The following is a 17,976-nucleotide window of genomic DNA, read 5'->3' on the forward strand; positions in this document are numbered from 1 at the left end:
ATAAATAGTGTGTATGTGTGTTTTGTACTAAAAAATGAACAAGTAAACAAAGCTTGCAAATGGATGGATCTGTTCATTATAGGTCATGGAAATCCAGCTTTTTAGTCTGTGAAAGTCAGGGAAAAGTCAGGGAATTTCATATTTGGCTTAGAGAGGGAACCCTGATAAGATTTATATCAACCCCAAACAAACTTATTAACCCCAAACTTTTGAATGGTATTGTATGCTCCATTTAGTTATAACTGAAAATCCGCTGACATTCTGCTAGAAATGCAGCATCTCAGAGCTGCAGTAATGTAATGCAGGGAGACTAGCGAACAGAAGTCTGAACATCACCCTCTGACCCGTTATCTCATTGCTATGGTAACAGTAGGGCTGGATTAGGCAGGTCTCTAAAGTGCCAGGCCCATTCTGTGTGCTGTGATCGTGGGCAGGTCAAGGTAGAGATTTGCAGATTTGTGGTGCATCTGCTAGATTTTGCATCATCAGTTCTTGCTGTGCCGGAGTCGTCATATTATGAATGATTCATTGGTGCACATTATTCCATGGCTTTGTAAACTTTCCTGAGAATGAAATGAAACTTGCTCCACCTCTGAAATTACTTCCGTTTTTAGCTGATGTCACCAAAGCCTCTTATTTTCAAACCCCTTTCCTCTAGTCACCTGTCATATTAGCTTCCAGTCAATTCCTCTATACATTTTTATACTGTTTCCCTATACCTTTTCTCATGTTACATTTAAATAGTTTTTAATGAGCTGACATGGCAGGACTAAATAATGGGCATATAATAAGGGAGTATTTCAGAAACGTGTTGGAAAACAATGATTATTTGTGTAGTTCTGGCGCCACTGGTGGCATTAAAGGGTTAGCACACCCAAAAATGAAAATTAGCCCATTATTTACTCATCGTCCAGGCATCCTAGGTGTATATTACTTCCTTCTTTCAGACGAATCCAGCTGGAGTTATATTTAAAATTATCCTGGCACTTCCAAGCTTAAGAATGGCAGGCGTTTCTCTTCATCAGTCCAAAACAAGTCCAATAAAGTGCATCCATCCATAATAAAAAGTGCCTCACATGGCTCTGGGGGATAAATAAAGGCCTCCTGTAGTGAACTGATGTGTTTTTTTATAAGAAAAATATCCATATTTTAAATGTAATTATCACTTTAATCTAGTTTACGCTAACAGTTGTACACAGAAGCCGCTCCAGGCGAATGACGAAGGACGTTTGTTTACAGGAGCAAGGGAAGTAAAGTGCTCTTACTTCAGAAGAGGAAAACCAGTCTCCTCTTGGTTTATATCAAAATCCTCTGACATTTTTCTTTACAAACCGTCATTTTGAATTTCTAATTCGTGACCGGTGCTTTGCCAACGTCATACGTCATCCGGTCGGAGCGGATTCCATGTATGACCAGTTGGCATAAGATAGATTAAAGTGATTCTTACGTTTTAAATATGGATATTTTTCTTATAGAAATGCATTGATTCACTACAGGAGGCTTTTATTCACTCCCTCAAAGCCATATGAGCCATATTTTATTATGGATGGATGCACTTTATTGGACTTGTTTTGGACTGATGAAGAGAAACACCTAAAAAAACATCCAAATGCCTGGATAATTTTTAATATAACTCTGATTGCATTTGTCTGAAAGAAGGAAGTCATATACACAGTAAATAATGGGCAAATTTTCATTTTCAGTTTTGGGTGAACTATCACTTTAAGACTAGATTTGTAAGACTGTTAACATTTTCTGCTTCTCATGTGATATTTAATATTTGCACTGATGATTTAAAAGGTTAAATGTGTCTATTGTCTTACTTTTTCTGTTGATGATGATTGTCTAGCATTTTAACAAACCTGTTCATGTTTTGTCTTTCTGTTCTGCAGTCTGTTGACCCCGGCCAGCAGTTCACCTGGGAAAACTCCAACCTAGAGGTCAACAAGCCTAAGAACCGCTATGCAAATGTCATCGCTTATGATCACTCCAGAGTCGTGCTGACCCCCATTGATGGTGAGTCCAAAAACATTTATGTTAGTTTAAGGTCAGTAAGTGGTCAGAAAGTTTGAGGTCAGTAAGATTTTTTAATGCTTTTTTGAATCTCTTCTGCTCACCAAAGTTGCATTTATTTAATCAAAAATACAGTAAAAACTGTAATATTGTGAAATAGTATACTGTTAAAATAACTGCTTTTATGTGAATAGATGTTAAAATTAAATTTATCATATCATTACTCATCTACAGTGTCACATGATCCTTCAGAAATCAAGTTTTTTTTTTTGTTTTTTGTTTATTTGATTTAAAGTGCAGTAAAATTAGTAATATTGTGAAATATTATTACAATTTAAAATAGCCATTTTCCATGTGACTATATTGTAAAATGTAATTTATTCCTGCAATCAAAGCTGAATTTTCTGCATCATTACTCAAGTCTTCAGTGTCACATGATCCTTCAGAAACCATTCTGCTGCTCAAGAAACATTTCTTTATACTTTTCATGAAACATTTTTTTCAAGATTCTACAAAGTTCAAAAATACAGCATTTATATGAAATAGAAATCTTTTGTAACAGTATAAATGTCTTTCTGTTGTTCAATTTAATGCATCCTTGCTGAATAAAAGTATTCATTCATCAGCATCTTACTGACCACAAACTTTTGAACAGTAATGTAGCTTGACATAAATATAAAGTCATTCAGCAATGAACAGTTCCACATACAATCTGTGCCCACTGTATTCTGTGAAAGGCCATCAAGTCTAAATCAGTTTATTAAATATTTTGGATAATTTCGAGGTAATTTTAATGCTGTTTACTCTATTTAAAAAATAAATAATATAAGGGTGCAGATTCCACGTGAGCTCACCAAGGGCATCAGTACAATGAGCGCTTAGTTCTCAGCCGTTCATTGTGTGTTAACACTGCACTGTTGAACCACAGGTGTACCGGGGAGCGACTACATCAACGGCAACTACATTGATGGCTACCGCAAGCAGAACGCCTACATCGCCACTCAGGGTCCTTTGCCTGAGACGTTCAGTGACTTCTGGAGGATGGTGTGGGAGCAGAGGACCAACACGATCGTCATGATGACCCGACTGGAGGAAAAGAGCAGGGTGAGATTTCACTCGTCATCTTGTGTTGTCTGGTTGTTTTGTGTTAGCAAGCAATGCAGATGGCATGGAAATTATCTCTCAGTAGAGTGTATTGGTCTTCATATGGAATTATATAAACATTCTAGAGGAACAGTTTAAAATAGGAATTCATAAAGACTATTAATCACAATAAAGATGTCAGAGGTTTCATTTTTGGGTTTCTGTCACTTCAGGATGTCAGAAAACATTTTGTACCCTGTCTGTGAATTACATAGGAAAGGAAAGGACCAAAAGTGTCCTCATAAGACTGTTGAACAGGAAGTGAGGTGTGTGCATGTGTGTTTGTGAGAGAGGATGGCTTCATATGTTCCCTCACCTGCTGTGTGTCCAGATGGTCATTCTGTTTTTCCTCCACATGGCCAATCGCAATATACATGAATGTGATTTAACGCAAGCTTTCTAATGGAATTATGTACCTCACGAATCACAATTATGCTCTTATTTGCTCTATAATGTCAATTTATATATATATATATATATATATATATATATATGTGTGTGTGTGTGTGTGTGTGTTTGTGTGTGTGTGTGTGTGTGTGTGTGTGTGTGTGTGTGTGTGTGTGTGTGTGTGTGTGTGTGTGTGTGTGTGTGTGTGTGTGTGTGTGTGTGTGTGTGTGTGTGTGTGTGTGTGTACACTTCTGCTCAAAAGTCTGGGATGTGTAAGATTTTTGATGTTTTTTTGAAGAATTTTTATATGCTTGTCAAGGGATTTTTGATGAATAAAAAAGAACAGCATTTATTTAAAATATAAATCTTTTTTTACAATAAGTCTTTGCTACCACTTTAACACATCCTTGCTGAATAAAAGTATTAATTGCTTTCAAAAAAAGAAAGAATAAAAATCTACTGACCCCAAACTTTTAGATAGTAGTTTATATTGTTACAAAAGATTTATTTTTTGAATAAGCGCTGTTCTTTTTAACTTCAGATTCAAATTCAGCTTTGTATCACAGGAATAAATTACATTTTAAAATATTCACAAAGAAAACAGTTATTTTAAATTTAAATAATATTTCACAATATAACAATGTACACACACACACATATACGTAACTGATTTAATGCATTAAAACATTTCCTGATCAAATGGGACAGGCCTTGATATTATATACTTTAAAGTCAAACTAATCAAACTCTATGGAGAAAATTTAATTTTTGACAAAATTTTTTTTTTATAAATTTTACATTTTATACATTCAAAAGGTTTTTTTTTGGGGGGGGGGGGGGGGGGGGTACTCAGCCGTACTTAATAATTACAAGTGTACAGATTGTACCTGTTCTTTGTTGAGGAGGGACAGCCCAGATGGGTCACACTAATGCATCTCAACCCCAGACCTACCGGCCATTACTCATTCAGCCCTCTGTGCTCAGTGTGTGTGAGTGTGTGTTCACAGTATGTGACCCGTGTGTGTTATCAGAGCCATAGTTCTGTCCGGTCTGTGGTGTGTGATGCCCCCATCTGCCCGAGACCCGCAGGCCTGCTTCAGCTTCAGCTGGCCTCCTCTCACCCGTCTCCTGTGCTCTTATGCTCCCTGATGTGTGATGTTTGTGTGTGTCTGTGATTGCAGGTGAAGTGTGATCAGTACTGGCCGAGCCGTGGAACAGAGACGTATGGCATGATTCAAGTGTCCATGCTGGATACGGTGGAGTTAGCCACATACAGCGTCAGGACCTTTGCTCTCTTTAAGGTCTGTGTGTGTTTCTAAATTACATTTATTTGTTTTTTCACTACTGCAATGACAAATCATTTGTTTTAAAATAAATTCCATATTCTATATTCTATTCTGTGTGTATACACAAAACAATGGAAGCCTGTTTCCACCACTGAATAAAAAGATTATTTATTATTTAGATTATTGTGACTTTTCACACATTATTTCACAATTCTGACTTTTTTTTTCACAATTGCAAGTTTACATTTCGCAATTCTGACTTTTTTTCTCAGAATTGTGAGATATAAACTAGCAATTTTTACTTTTTTTCTCAGAATTGTGAGATATAAACTAGCAATTTTTACTTTTTTTTCTCAGAATTGTGAGATATAAACTTGGAATTGTGAGTCATAAAGTCCAGTTCTGAGTAGAAAAAAAGACTGATATGTTCACAGAATTGTGAGTTTATATCTCCCAATTCTGACCTTAATAACTTGCATTTGTGGCTTTATATCACTTTATACTTTATATCACTTTCTATTTCTCTGAATTGCAAGTTTATATCTTGTTCTGACTTTATAACTCACAATTGCGAGTTTATATCTCACAATTCTGAGAAAAAAGTAAGAATTGCACGTTTATATCATGCAATTGTGAGAAAAAAGTCAGAATTATGAGATAAAAATTTGCAATTTTTATCAGCTTTTTTATGTTTTATTCAGTGGCAGAAACAGGCTTCTATAAAAAACAACCAGAAAAGAGGTTTTGGATGTTAATTTTTGATTTATGTTTGACACATTTTTTAAACAGTCAGATATGTTGCTTTCACACAAATGACTAAAGTTTCATCTCATTAATGCTGTAAATGCTGTAACTTTGATAGAAATATATGTAACAAAACATGGTCAGGTCAAAGTGTCAAATTAAATTTTATTTTATTTATTTACATAGAATGTTACTGGATTTATTGATTTTTAGAGACCACTACAGCACTATAAATGTTTACATGGATCATATTGTATACTTTTGTAGCAGTTTTCCACTTAGACTGTCAGTCAAGGTTTTCTGGACCAAAAATCTGTTGTAATTTAGTTTTTCATAACTATTTTTGTGCCCTTCCTCAGTCTCTGAGAAAACAACACAGGCTGTTTTTGTCTCTGCAACACTAAGACCTGTGTTTTGATTGGCTAACCTCCACGTACTAGCATAGTTCATCAGAACAGGCTGATTAAATACTAAATAGGTCCTGATGTGTAAACAGTCATAAGTTAACAAGCCCATAGTTGTGATCTCACAACCTTAACGATTTCTGATTGACTTGTTTTTGCAGTTTATTTCGTGATTAGATTGTGGAGAGAGATTAATATTATAATTCTATATGTGATGCAATCTAGAAACCTAGATTGCATTTACCTTTTTTAGCTTTTGATACCATATGAAAGCTGGGTTCAAGCCCTTTCCAAAACTGTTTTTATTTTGCCCATAGCTTGAACATAACAAAAGTGGCAAAAAAGTAAAAAAAAAAATCTGAAGTTGGCTGATAGCTACTAGTTTAAACTGGTTTAAAGTGAGACGGGTTTTGGTTTCACTTAACGAGTTTAACAAGAGGTGTCTGTAAAGTCAGAAGTGCTATACTGCATCATTACACAAACAGACTAACGTTTGTTTTCAGTTGTTTATAACTGTTTATTGTTTATATGTCCATTATAACATCGTTTAGGGCACTGACATCAAGATTGAGCAGACTGAAATGAGTAAGATCGTTTAAGTCAGCAGCTATAGTAGCCTAATTCAGACTGCGTTGTTGCGCTCCACCATCTCACGATATTAAAAATAAATAAATAAAACTTTGGGTGCCATAGTTTACACAGGACTGGTGAGGAATGTGCATTGATACATCTTCGTTAAATATGTTACGTGGTTTATTTTGACGTGGTTATACCTCCACTGATCATTCTTAACATAAGAGAAAGACACTGTCTGCTTGCTGCAATAAATCAATTTTTCTGCACTAAACAAGTGAATTTTGCCAAGATATTTTCAGAGGTGATAGACAAGATGTTATAGAATAATAATTGAATGAAAACCTAATTTTGACAAAAAAGTGACTTGATCTATTTTTCAAATTTCTTGGAAAAAAAAAACGTCCCAGCACAACATCCGACGGATTTTCTCAGAGAATGTAATTAATTTTGTATTAAAACAGTCTTTTACTTAAAAACATCCTTTTTTTAATCATATATCTCCTTGAATGCGTTGAAACAGAATGGGTCCAGTGAGAAACGGGAAGTTCGGCAGTTCCAGTTCATGGCCTGGCCGGATCACGGCGTTCCCGAATACCCCACACCAATTTTAGCCTTTCTACGCAGGGTCAAGGCCTGCAACCCACCTGACGCCGGACCCATGGTGGTGCACTGCAGGTAAAGCATGACCTCCACTCACTTATCTATTAGCATTCACATGTGTCTTTGAATCAGCCGCGGCGTTGTGGGTGGGCCTACTGGGCCTGGGACCACCCACTTGCTCTTGGGCCCACCCTGAGTAACTGCCAGCTACACACACACACACACACATATATATATATATATATATATATATATAACATTGTCGTGAGAACTTTGTCCAATCACAACAGGACAATTTACGTTAACCAATACATTAATTTTGTTCAAGTACGTCATCGACGTCAAGTGTTTGTAGCCTGTGCCCAGAAGTGTTAGATGATATGGCACAACAGCCATCAATTTAGAAATATCTTAAGAAAATTACTCATCATGTACTCGTCATGTACTGCTGAGCGTGTCTTCTCCAGCGTGAAGAGAATAAAAACAGCCAGCAGGAGCTCTATGCTCACCTCACGCCTAAACTCGCTCTGTCTGCTAACATTCGAGAGGGATCTTACATCAACTCTTGATTTCGATGAAATTATTGATGTATTTAAAAGCCGACCTCGCCGACTACTTCTGTGAAACACATAACAGGGATGTGTTATTGATGACAGTATGGAGAGGAGGATCATTAGTTTCTCTTCTTCCTTGGTTGCCACTTGTTGTTTTTATTTTTGATTATTTTTACCTTTTTGTTTTTGTGATCTGGGTGCTATTGTTTTGGCCAAACAGTGCGAAAACTTTGGCATGGAGGATTTTCAAAAGTCAAAATGTCTCGTTAGGACACGGATGTTTAGCTACTCTTATTTCCTTATTCTAAATGCTTAAAGTCCGTTATATGATTTGAATATGAATGTACTTCACCTGTGTTTTAACAATGTGGTATAGGCTACTTCCCACAATAGTGCAGTTTTTCACGCATGCTATTTAACTTTGAACATTCATTCCATTCAAAACTGTTCATGTTAGTTTCATTCAGCGCTATACAGCGAATACATTTTTTTTCATGATCAAAAGAAGCAGATAGACGATTAATCACAATTAATCATGAGTGTTTAAAATGCAAATTCATTCACTGTCTCATCGGATTGTTTTAATTGCATTTTGTACTGAAAGCTGGAAAAAAAAAAACAACAACGTTGAGAAGTGGATCTGAAATTTTCTTCCTGTTTCATTTTATTCCGGTAAAGAATAACGTGTTCCGAATGGAACGGTCAGGGAATTAACAGTGCGTGCGCCGCTGCTGTAAATGGAGTTTACCAAATATTCTCTATCGCTCTGCCCGCAATATTCACAATCCAAAGATAGGGAAAAGGAGTTTAACTTTGGTATAGTTTGTGTATACCTGCTTGTTATATACATTTTATATTGAAGATACTGACTCGTTAAATTAAGGCCCACCCAAAATTACTACGGCCCATCCAAAGATTAAATCCTGGCGCCGCGCCTGCTATGAATGCACTCTAAATATAAGATTGTCTTTGTGTTTCCCATGGCAGTGCTGGTGTGGGTCGGACAGGTTGTTTTATTGTAATAGAGGCCATGCTGGAGCGGATGAAGCATGAGAAGTCGGTGGATATCTACGGTCACGTGACCTGCATGCGCGCCCAGAGGAACTACATGGTGCAGACGGAAGATCAGTATATCTTCATCCACGAGGCCCTGCTGGAGGCCGCCACCTGCGGGAACACGGAGGTCCCGGCGCGGAGCCTGTACACACACATCCAGAAACTCACGCAGGTGTCGCCCGGGGACACCGTCACCGCCATGGAACTGGAGTTTAAGGTCAGAAAACACACACAGACACACATAATCTCACGAATCAACCTAACCCAGCACGACACAACAGGGTTCCTGTGTCACTTTTTCTCTCCTCACTGGAAGCAAAGCACAGCGTGGAGACACAAAATCACAGCCGATCAGAACCTGTTTGATGTTTGGTATACAGCTCTGTGGAACCAAATGGCAAAGCAATGCCTTGTTGCTTGTTAAAACCTCTGATTAACATGCAGAAGATGCAGTTTGTTGCTTATGGTTTATCTTGCCTAGTTTATACAGTTGGGAACAGAGTTATGATTGTTAACTACAACAGTAAAACAGCTGGAATAAAGTAAAATATAAATATTAGAGGATAAACTAAATTATAATTGTTTCGTAAATGTACAAAACAATAATAATTTTTATCTAAAGCACTGAAATGACTAGATATTAGAATCAGTATTGGTCATTAATTAACGAAATATAAGGAACGCTTCAAGTTAAGCTATGCAGTAATGTTAATTATTAAATTAACTGGAAATAAATACAAACTAAAACTGAACAGAAGCTAAAACTGAAACTTAAATAAATAAATAAATGTACATATCAAAATTACTAAAAATTAAACTAAAATTTTAAATAAAAAATAAAAATACATATTTAAAAAAGGTAACACAATAAGGTCTCATTTGTAAACATGAACTAACATGAACAATATATTTTTACAGCATTTATTACCCTTTGTTAATGTTAGTTAAAATTTCAACTTCAAGTAAATGTTGAATTTAACATTAACTAAGATTAATTAATCTGGTAACATTTTACAATAAAGGTTCATTTATTAACATTATTAACTACTTAATGAACAATACTTCTACAGCATTTATGGTAACACTTTACAGTAAGGTTCCATTAGTTATATATTGTCATAATGTATTAACTAACATTAACAAACAATAACCAATACATTACAATAAATATTCATCTTTGTTAATGGTAGTTAATAAAATTGCAGGCATTCCTTGTTAGTTCATGTTAATTCACAGTGCATTAACTAATTCACAAACACAACTAATACATTAGTAAATGTTGAAATTAACATTAACTAAGATTAGTAAATGCTGTTTTGTTCATTCTTAGTTCACATTAACTAAAGTAGTTAACTAACGAACCTTATTGTAAAGTGTTACCATAAAAAGCTAATTCAAATATTAATAAACACTATAATAGTCAATACATGATACTAAAATATGTGGATTAGGAATGAAGAATTTTTTTTATTCAAAAACACTTCTGATAATGAAACTGTAATAATTCTATATGATCTAAACCTGAGTTCCTTACGATTCTCATCTACAGTGCTTAAGTTGATTTAATTTTTTTCAGTGTTATTACACTGGAAGTGGAACAAGAGAAACAGCTGTAGAAAGAGAAAAAACATGCACATTGATTTTTTTTTTGCAGAAACATTCTTATCAAAACAAAGGTGCACATTTTAACTGCTTAAACAGTAAGTTGGTGCCGATGGAGAAGCTGACAGGCCGTATCTGTGACTGCAGTGAGAATTGTAGCTGCTGTATGCATGATAACATTCCTTTAACATACAACAGCTGTCCTCAGAGACGCTCCACAGCCCGAATGATGAGACTCAGAGCTGCTTTACGTGCAGGATCATTATAGATCCGTCAAGGATATAATCAGGTTTTAATGCTTGATGTTGTTTCAGCAGCGGATGAGAATCGTGTGATTCTGAAGAGCCAGTGCAGTCGGAGCTGTGTGTGCAAGCACATTTGGGTTTCCCTGCACAACATGAACCATTTTAATGGGCTGTTTTTCCCATGATGCATCTTGGTGACACGCTGAGATTCAAAGAGAGTGTATCATTTGAAGTTTGAGAACAAAGCCACTCAAAACACCTCATTCTCCACCAAAGGAAGACGTCAAATGTTGACAATGGGGAAAATACGCTTTTGAGATTCAGTGTGGCAATCAATATTATGCCATGAATACTGAACTAGAGCTAAACTTTGGAACTCAAAGCATTACTTATATTTCATTAATTAATGACCAATGCTGATTGTAATATCTAGAATGGATTGATGATGCTAAATATGATGTATACAAAGAATTTTTTTATTCAAAGCTCATTAAAAAAAAAAAAAAAAATGATGGTATCCTGAAGTCTAAATAGATAAAATACCACTTAAAAGTTCAGAGTCTGTAAGATTTTTTCATGATTTTGAAAGAAGCTTTTTTCTGCTGTAAAGTTGGGCATTTTAACATGGAGAGTCTATGGGATTGTTAAAGTCACTTCCGTGTTGGTTTCAATAGAGAGAACGGGAGGTTGCTGCTTGGTTCAAGCACGTTGCACTAAAACCGGATCAGGATCAGCAATCTCCACATAAAACTGATCGTACAGACCAAACCGTAAGTCGTAAAGACTTAAAACTTGGAGGGATTGTAGTACTCTCACCGTCAACAACGTCACAAAGGCTCGCCCCAATCGGCCTAACAGGGCAGCTACAGCGATCAAAAGTATGATATCACTTATAATTCCTAAACCGTCAGTCACGGGCTCAAGTGTCTTATGCTGTTGGAAATTTTCAGGTATTTTTGATTTTTTTCAAAACCTACTTTTTCAAACCAGTTCTAGGTTTTTCACCTGAACCAAACCAGTGCAGAAAGATGTTCTGGAGAGTGAATGTCAATAATTATCAAAAAAATTCTAACTTTCAACTCACTGTCGGAAAGGGATGCCAAAACGTTCAAAAGGGGCAGGGCCACTTTTAGTAAAATGCCTATAACTCCTGAACGGAATTACATATCTTCGCCAAACTCAGAACAAAAATTGTGGAGCTTGGCCACTTGGTGGTCTGTAAGAAGCAAAAAACATAAAAATGGTTATACCTACACAACCATTTGTCCTATCAATATGAAAATTGTTGTGCATGGTCTTGGTCCAAAGTGCCACAAGTGTCTATAAGGACATTTGCGTAACTCAGTGGGCCTGTTTGACTTACAGCCCCAAATGTCTGTGAGAAATATGAAATAAAGCGGCCACTGGAGGCGATAACGTTTTTTTCAAGGGAGTAACGATTGTGCCTTGCTCATTTTTGACACATACACGCGATATCATGCGATAAAACTTCTCATTCCAGACAACTTTGCTTCTGGAACCACTGCTGTCAATCAAATCGTTTGCTAAATGATTAAGAAAGAGGTAAAAAGCATATTTTTGCAAACTAGTCCTAGGTTTTTCACTCAATCTGGAAAAAAAAACACTGCAGTACAATTATCTGGACTCTCTAAGTTAATAATTATCAAAAAAAAAACGGGCTAACGGGCTCATTGGAAAGGGGGGCTGTCCTAAAAAGCCTGAAGGAAAACTCAAAACTTAACGAAACCTGGTGAGCACATTCAAACAAGCATGCAAAGTTTTAAGGAGATTGGACCTCAGCTGCTGCTATAACAGTCATAAACATTACAAATCATAATAATTCTGTGATAAATTACCTGTATTTGCAAAAAAAGGCTTGCTGCATAATGTCTTTTTTCATATGTGCTTAAATGCCTTAAAGCGCTTGAACCCCGGTAATCGCTGCTAGCAACTATATTTTATCATGTAATTTATTTCTGTGATGCAAAGTTGAATTTTCATTACTCCTTCAGAAATCATTCTAATATTTTGATTTGCTGCTTAGTTCTTATTATCAATGTTGAAAACATTTGTGCTGCTTCATATTTTTGTGCAAACTGTGATACTTTTGATGAATAGAAAGTAAAAAAAAACTGTATTTATTTGATTGGTGGTGTGCATCAGTCAGTTTTACCATTTCTGAGCAATATGCATGTGTTCTGTCTTTTCTTACTGCAGAAACTGGCCAACTCTAAAGCACACACCTCCAGATTCATCAGCGCTAGTCTGCCGTGCAACAAATTCAAGAACCGACTGGTCAACATCATGCCCTTCGAGTCCAGCCGAGTGTGTCTGCAGCCAATCAGAGGCGTGGAGGGGTCCGACTACATTAACGCCAGCTTCATCGACGGATACAGGTATGTGAATCAAGGTTTGCCATTGCGATTCAGTAAATTCCACTTCCTGCCATTTCAATTCAACATCCTGCGGTGCGGCTAGCTTAATTCAAACTCGCACTCGTGAATTTAAAGGAAGCCGGATCTTAAATTGAGAATTTTGCCTGAAGTCATAAACAGAGATCTGAGAACCAATTGAGAGCGACTGTGAATCAGACTCTGGAGAAATCGGATAAAAGATGGCTCGTTCTTCTGAAGAGGTGCCGCTGCCACGAACGCCAGCGAGTCTCTCTGTCACTGTCCCCCGTCTCTTTGACTCCTGCTGGATGTGACAGCTCAGAGTCATGGCCCGTCTCGGAAGTCTGCGTCTGCGTGTCTACTGCCTTTGTGCTGCTAGTTGTCAGGACAAATTGTTCTTATTGGCAGGACTGTCCATAACTGGAACGCTATCAGCACTGGGGAATCGGCACGGCCCTGCGGCCACGAGCTGACAGGTGATGCGCACAGTTCAGCGCACAAATAAAAGGATTACCAGTCATGAGGAGTCCAGTCTCCATGAAGAGCTCAATCTATCACAGGCGCACACAGATAAACGAGCAGACTACAGTGGGTTTGAGTCAAGCCCACCGCTCAGACACAGAGTTAAGGGACAATTCCACCAATAACATTTGTTCAAATCAGTACAGATTTACCTATTTTCTGACCTGAAATATGAATTTCAAAGGCTGTGAATTAATTATATAAATACATAGCCAGACGAGCTGTGTGTTTTAGAGTAAAGCACAGCACTGTGTTCATTTACTCATGATTCAATGTTTTCATTGCCTCAGTTTACATTAAATGCTGGTGCACATGAAATCTCAGCCAGAGCTGTGAATTGCATTGCTTAATAATTATATTAATTATATTAATTTACAATATTTATAGTCAGTAATAGTAATGTTTCTTTATTGGTTTAATTTTTATCATTTAAATAATAAAAAAATATTTAATAATTAACATAATAATGTCACAGTACAATATTAATAGTCAATAATAGTAATGTTTCTGTATTGGTTTAATTTTTATAATTTAAATAGTAAAATAATAATGACATGTTATATATATATATATATATATATATATATATATATAAATATATGTGTGTGTGTGTGTGTGTGTGTGTGTGTGTGTGTGTGTGTGTGTGTGTGTGTGTGTGTGTGTGTGTGTGTGTACCTGGTATTCATCACGTTGTGGGGACCAAATGTCCCCACAAGGATAGGAATACCAGTAGATTTTGACCTTGTGGGGACATTTCTCAGGTCCCCATGAGGAAACAGGCTTATAAATCATGCACAATGAGATTTTTGGGGAAGTAAAAGTGTGCCCAATCTCCTGTGAGGGCTAGGTTTAGGTGTAGGGCCATAGAAAGTACGGTTTGTACAGTATGAAAACCATTACGCCTATGGAATGTCCCCATAAAACATGTAAACCCAACATGTGTGTGTGTGTGTGTGTGTGTGTGTGTGTGTGTGTGTGTGTGTGTGTGTATGTGTGTGTCCTGTGTGCGCCTGTGATAGATGTCTCCTTATTCCATGGAACACAAAATGAGATGTTTGGCAAAATGATGACACTGCTAATTATACTGCACTCATTATACAAGCATGACCTCAAAATGCTGCAACTGACCAATCAGAAGTAAGTATTTCAGAGTATTTATTTAGTATAAAATAGTATTCATATTAACCACACGCCTATTTTGTAAGCAGTAACTTTTCATACTGCTTCTTTTTGCAGTACAGTTTGATCAGTGGATTGTGCATTAAAAAAATACTGCAGGAACTTCCTGTGAATGAAAAACTAGAAAATTGCATATTAAAAATTGCATTACCAAAGACAGCCTCTATCCCGTCTCCTGTGACTGTAGTCTCTGAGATTCATTGATTCAATGCAGCTTTCTGCCACAGTGAACATTTACTGCAAATATCAATGCTTCAAATGAACAGTCCTTTACTAACATCCTGAATCAAGCACTTCCTTTGCTGTTGTCGAGGGGTCATGTGAGGTGGAGGGGCGGAGGTGTGTCAAAATTCTGGGCTCATTATTGGGCCTTAATCCAATTAACGGCCAATCAAAGAGCTCCCACTGCATCTGCCGCCGTACTGAAGTGTAAACAGCGTAATTGGCAGTAATCGTGTTTGTAATGAAGGACAGAGGGAGAAGGGCTTTCACATGCTTTTAGCTTGATGAGCTTTCAGTGTGTGTGTGTGTGTGTGTGTGTGTGTGTGTGTGATGGGGGCTGTGATTTTGCTTCCTGTCATTTAGTGAAGCAAATAAGGCTCTATCACACCTTCCTCTGAAGAATTTGTAGTTTCTGTTAGAAAAACAACACTTTACTATCTATGTGTCCAGTTACAACCCACTAATGATGTTAGGAACTAACAGAACAGTCACTTAGAGACCTGCACTGATAAAATCACTGTAAGAGAATAATGAGGCTGCTAAAGTCAGATTAGACATTTCCTGCACTTGTTCTACCAGCTCAGACATGCATTTGCTTCAGCGGAGACCTGGGGATCTCACAGCAGGACACCAGTACCCTGGAAATCCAGAGGTCTCGCGAGAGCACAATTTAAATTGTCTCTGCAAGACACTCTGGCATCGAGCAATGATGCATGTTACTGCATTACGTAAGCAGTTCTGGCAACCAATCAAATCGGTGTATCTGATGTAGGCGGGCCAGAGGCGAGCTAAGCTGATGAGGACAGTGCTGCGACGTCCGGAATCATTTACTAAACATTGAAAGATGGCTACAGATGAACACCAGTTGTTTGAAACGGCTTTGGCCGCTACAATGAACGAGTTAGACTTGGCTTTTCATATAAAAGAGGAACAGAAAACTGCGCTCGAATCGTTCCTTTGCAAGAAGGACGTTTTTGCTGTTTTGCCGACTGGATACGGCAAGAGTTTAATCTATCAGTTAGCTCCGCTGGTAGCTAAGCGTATGGGGCTTAGCGAAAACTTAGTGATCGGTCGTGGCGTTATCCAATTGCGTGCAGTGAGAGTTTCAAATGCATGCTTGGTGCCGCCCCTCGAGTTAGGCCCTTTTCATTGCTCGATGCCAGACCCTTAATCTTAATAGATTAGGGTCTGGATTTTTTCCAGGCTAGGACACCAGCGCAGCGTGACACAGTTTGAGTGATCCACAGCTCTCCTGCCTTCACTTCACAATCACATCTCTCTGTCTCATCCTCCACACCCAGCGTCTTTCTCACCCGTCTCACACTCTCTCACTCGTTCTCTGTCCAGTGTTTCCTCTCTTTCTCTCTCTCTCCCTGCAGCTTTATCTCCTTGTCTGTCTGTCGTTTGCATTTATGATTGCAGTGATGGAGCCGCAGCGCCTCCTGCTGTCAACCTAGAGGAATCACTACATCTACACTTGTCAGTCCTGAAGAGAGCTGTTCATAAGCATTCTGTGTTAAATTCCAGTGTTTTTATTCTGTGTCTTCATGTGTTGTTTCTGCAGGCAGCAGAAGGCATATATCGCCACACAAGGTCCTCTCTCTGAAACCACGGAGGACTTCTGGAGGATGCTTTGGGAGCACAACTCCACCATCGTGGTGATGCTGACGAAGCTCAGAGAGATGGGACGGGTGAGTCCATGCCATTATTAATATGACAAATTCTCACATTACTGCACACATCAAAGTGAACAAAGTCAATGTAAATGACTCTTTGGAACCCATTGTACTTTTGTAATGTGAGTGAAACAAGATCTTCAAAAAGGCTAAATATGGGACGGCTCTTGATTGCATCCATTGGGAATTGACTGGTTTGTGAAACATGGCTCAGTTATGTTCAACTTTGTAGCAGGGTTATTATCATTAAATTCTAAAAATAAAACAAACAAAAAAATCTTGAAATAAAGAATATATATAAAAGAAAACTTTATTTAAAAAGCTTTATTTATTTTTTTACATTTCGCATTTTCGTTTAGTTTAAGTTGAAGAACTAAAAAAACTCAAACTGTTATATAGAGTTATATAGACATTTAAATCAATTCAAAATATTACCAAAATGTATAATTGTATATCAATGATGCTAAAATAATAATACGCTTTAATATGCTGCAGCTATTTGCAGCATATTTTGTGCTGTTTTGCATTGAACAGTTGAGGACAAAAGTTTTCATACACCTTGCAGAATCTGAACATCATACAAAATATATGTTATTTTTTATTTAGTACTGACCTGAATAAGTTATTTCACATAAAATACGTTGTTCAAAAGTTTTCATACGTGTGATTATTAATACTGTGTTGTTACCTGAATGATCCACAGCTGTGCTTTTTTTGTGATAGTTGTTCATGAGTCCCTTGTTTGTCCTGAACAGTTAAACTGTCTGCTGTTCTTCAGAGAAAAATCCTTCAGGTCTCACAAATTCTTTGGATTTGTGGGACCTGAAGAATTTTTCTGAAGAACAGCGGGCAGTTTAACTGCTCAGGACAAACAAGGGACTCATGAACAACTATCACTAAACAAAAAAAACACAGCTGTGGATCATTCAGGTAACAACACAGTATTAAGAATCAAGTGTATGTAAACTTTTGAACAAGATAATTTTTATAAATTCAACTATTATTTTCACTTGTGGACTATATGTAAATGTCTTTTATGTGAAATATCTTATTCAGGTCAGTACTAAATAAAAAATAACGTATGATCCCTCTTATTTTGGTAAAATAATTAACATTCTGCAAGGTGTATGTAAACTTTTGACCTCAACTGTATAAGCGACAGTAAGTGTACTGTTACTGTAAATAATTACTGAAATCAGTTCAGCTTAGATTTATGGGTTTTGATTAGTTGTCATTGCTTCTCTCTCAGGGAAAATTTTAAAATAATGCAAACTGCTGCAAACAATGAGAGGCTTGCTTATATTTGCATTCATTTTTGCAATTGCAAGAGCGCAAAATCCTGGAGGGACTGATTTAAGTGTAGCAAATAATAAT

The 17,976-nt window shown here is 37.1% G+C and overlaps 1 protein-coding gene across 1 annotated transcript in view; it reads left to right on the forward strand.

Annotated features, from left to right (window-relative positions):
- ptprfa (protein tyrosine phosphatase receptor type Fa) overlaps positions 1-17,976 on the forward strand; it is a 228,632-nt gene that overhangs the window by 206,772 nt on the left and 3,884 nt on the right. Inside the window, exons 21-27 of the mRNA XM_073851773.1 lie at positions 1,893-2,016; positions 2,942-3,117; positions 4,725-4,844; positions 7,074-7,228; positions 8,695-8,980; positions 12,828-13,006; positions 16,491-16,617. Coding sequence (XP_073707874.1) covers positions 1,893-2,016; positions 2,942-3,117; positions 4,725-4,844; positions 7,074-7,228; positions 8,695-8,980; positions 12,828-13,006; positions 16,491-16,617 — 1,167 coding nt within the window. The remainder of the gene's footprint in view (positions 1-1,892; positions 2,017-2,941; positions 3,118-4,724; positions 4,845-7,073; positions 7,229-8,694; positions 8,981-12,827; positions 13,007-16,490; positions 16,618-17,976) is intronic.

This window comes from Garra rufa, chromosome 12, assembly GCF_049309525.1.
Source record: "Garra rufa chromosome 12, GarRuf1.0, whole genome shotgun sequence".
NCBI lineage: Eukaryota > Metazoa > Chordata > Actinopteri > Cypriniformes > Cyprinidae > Garra > Garra rufa.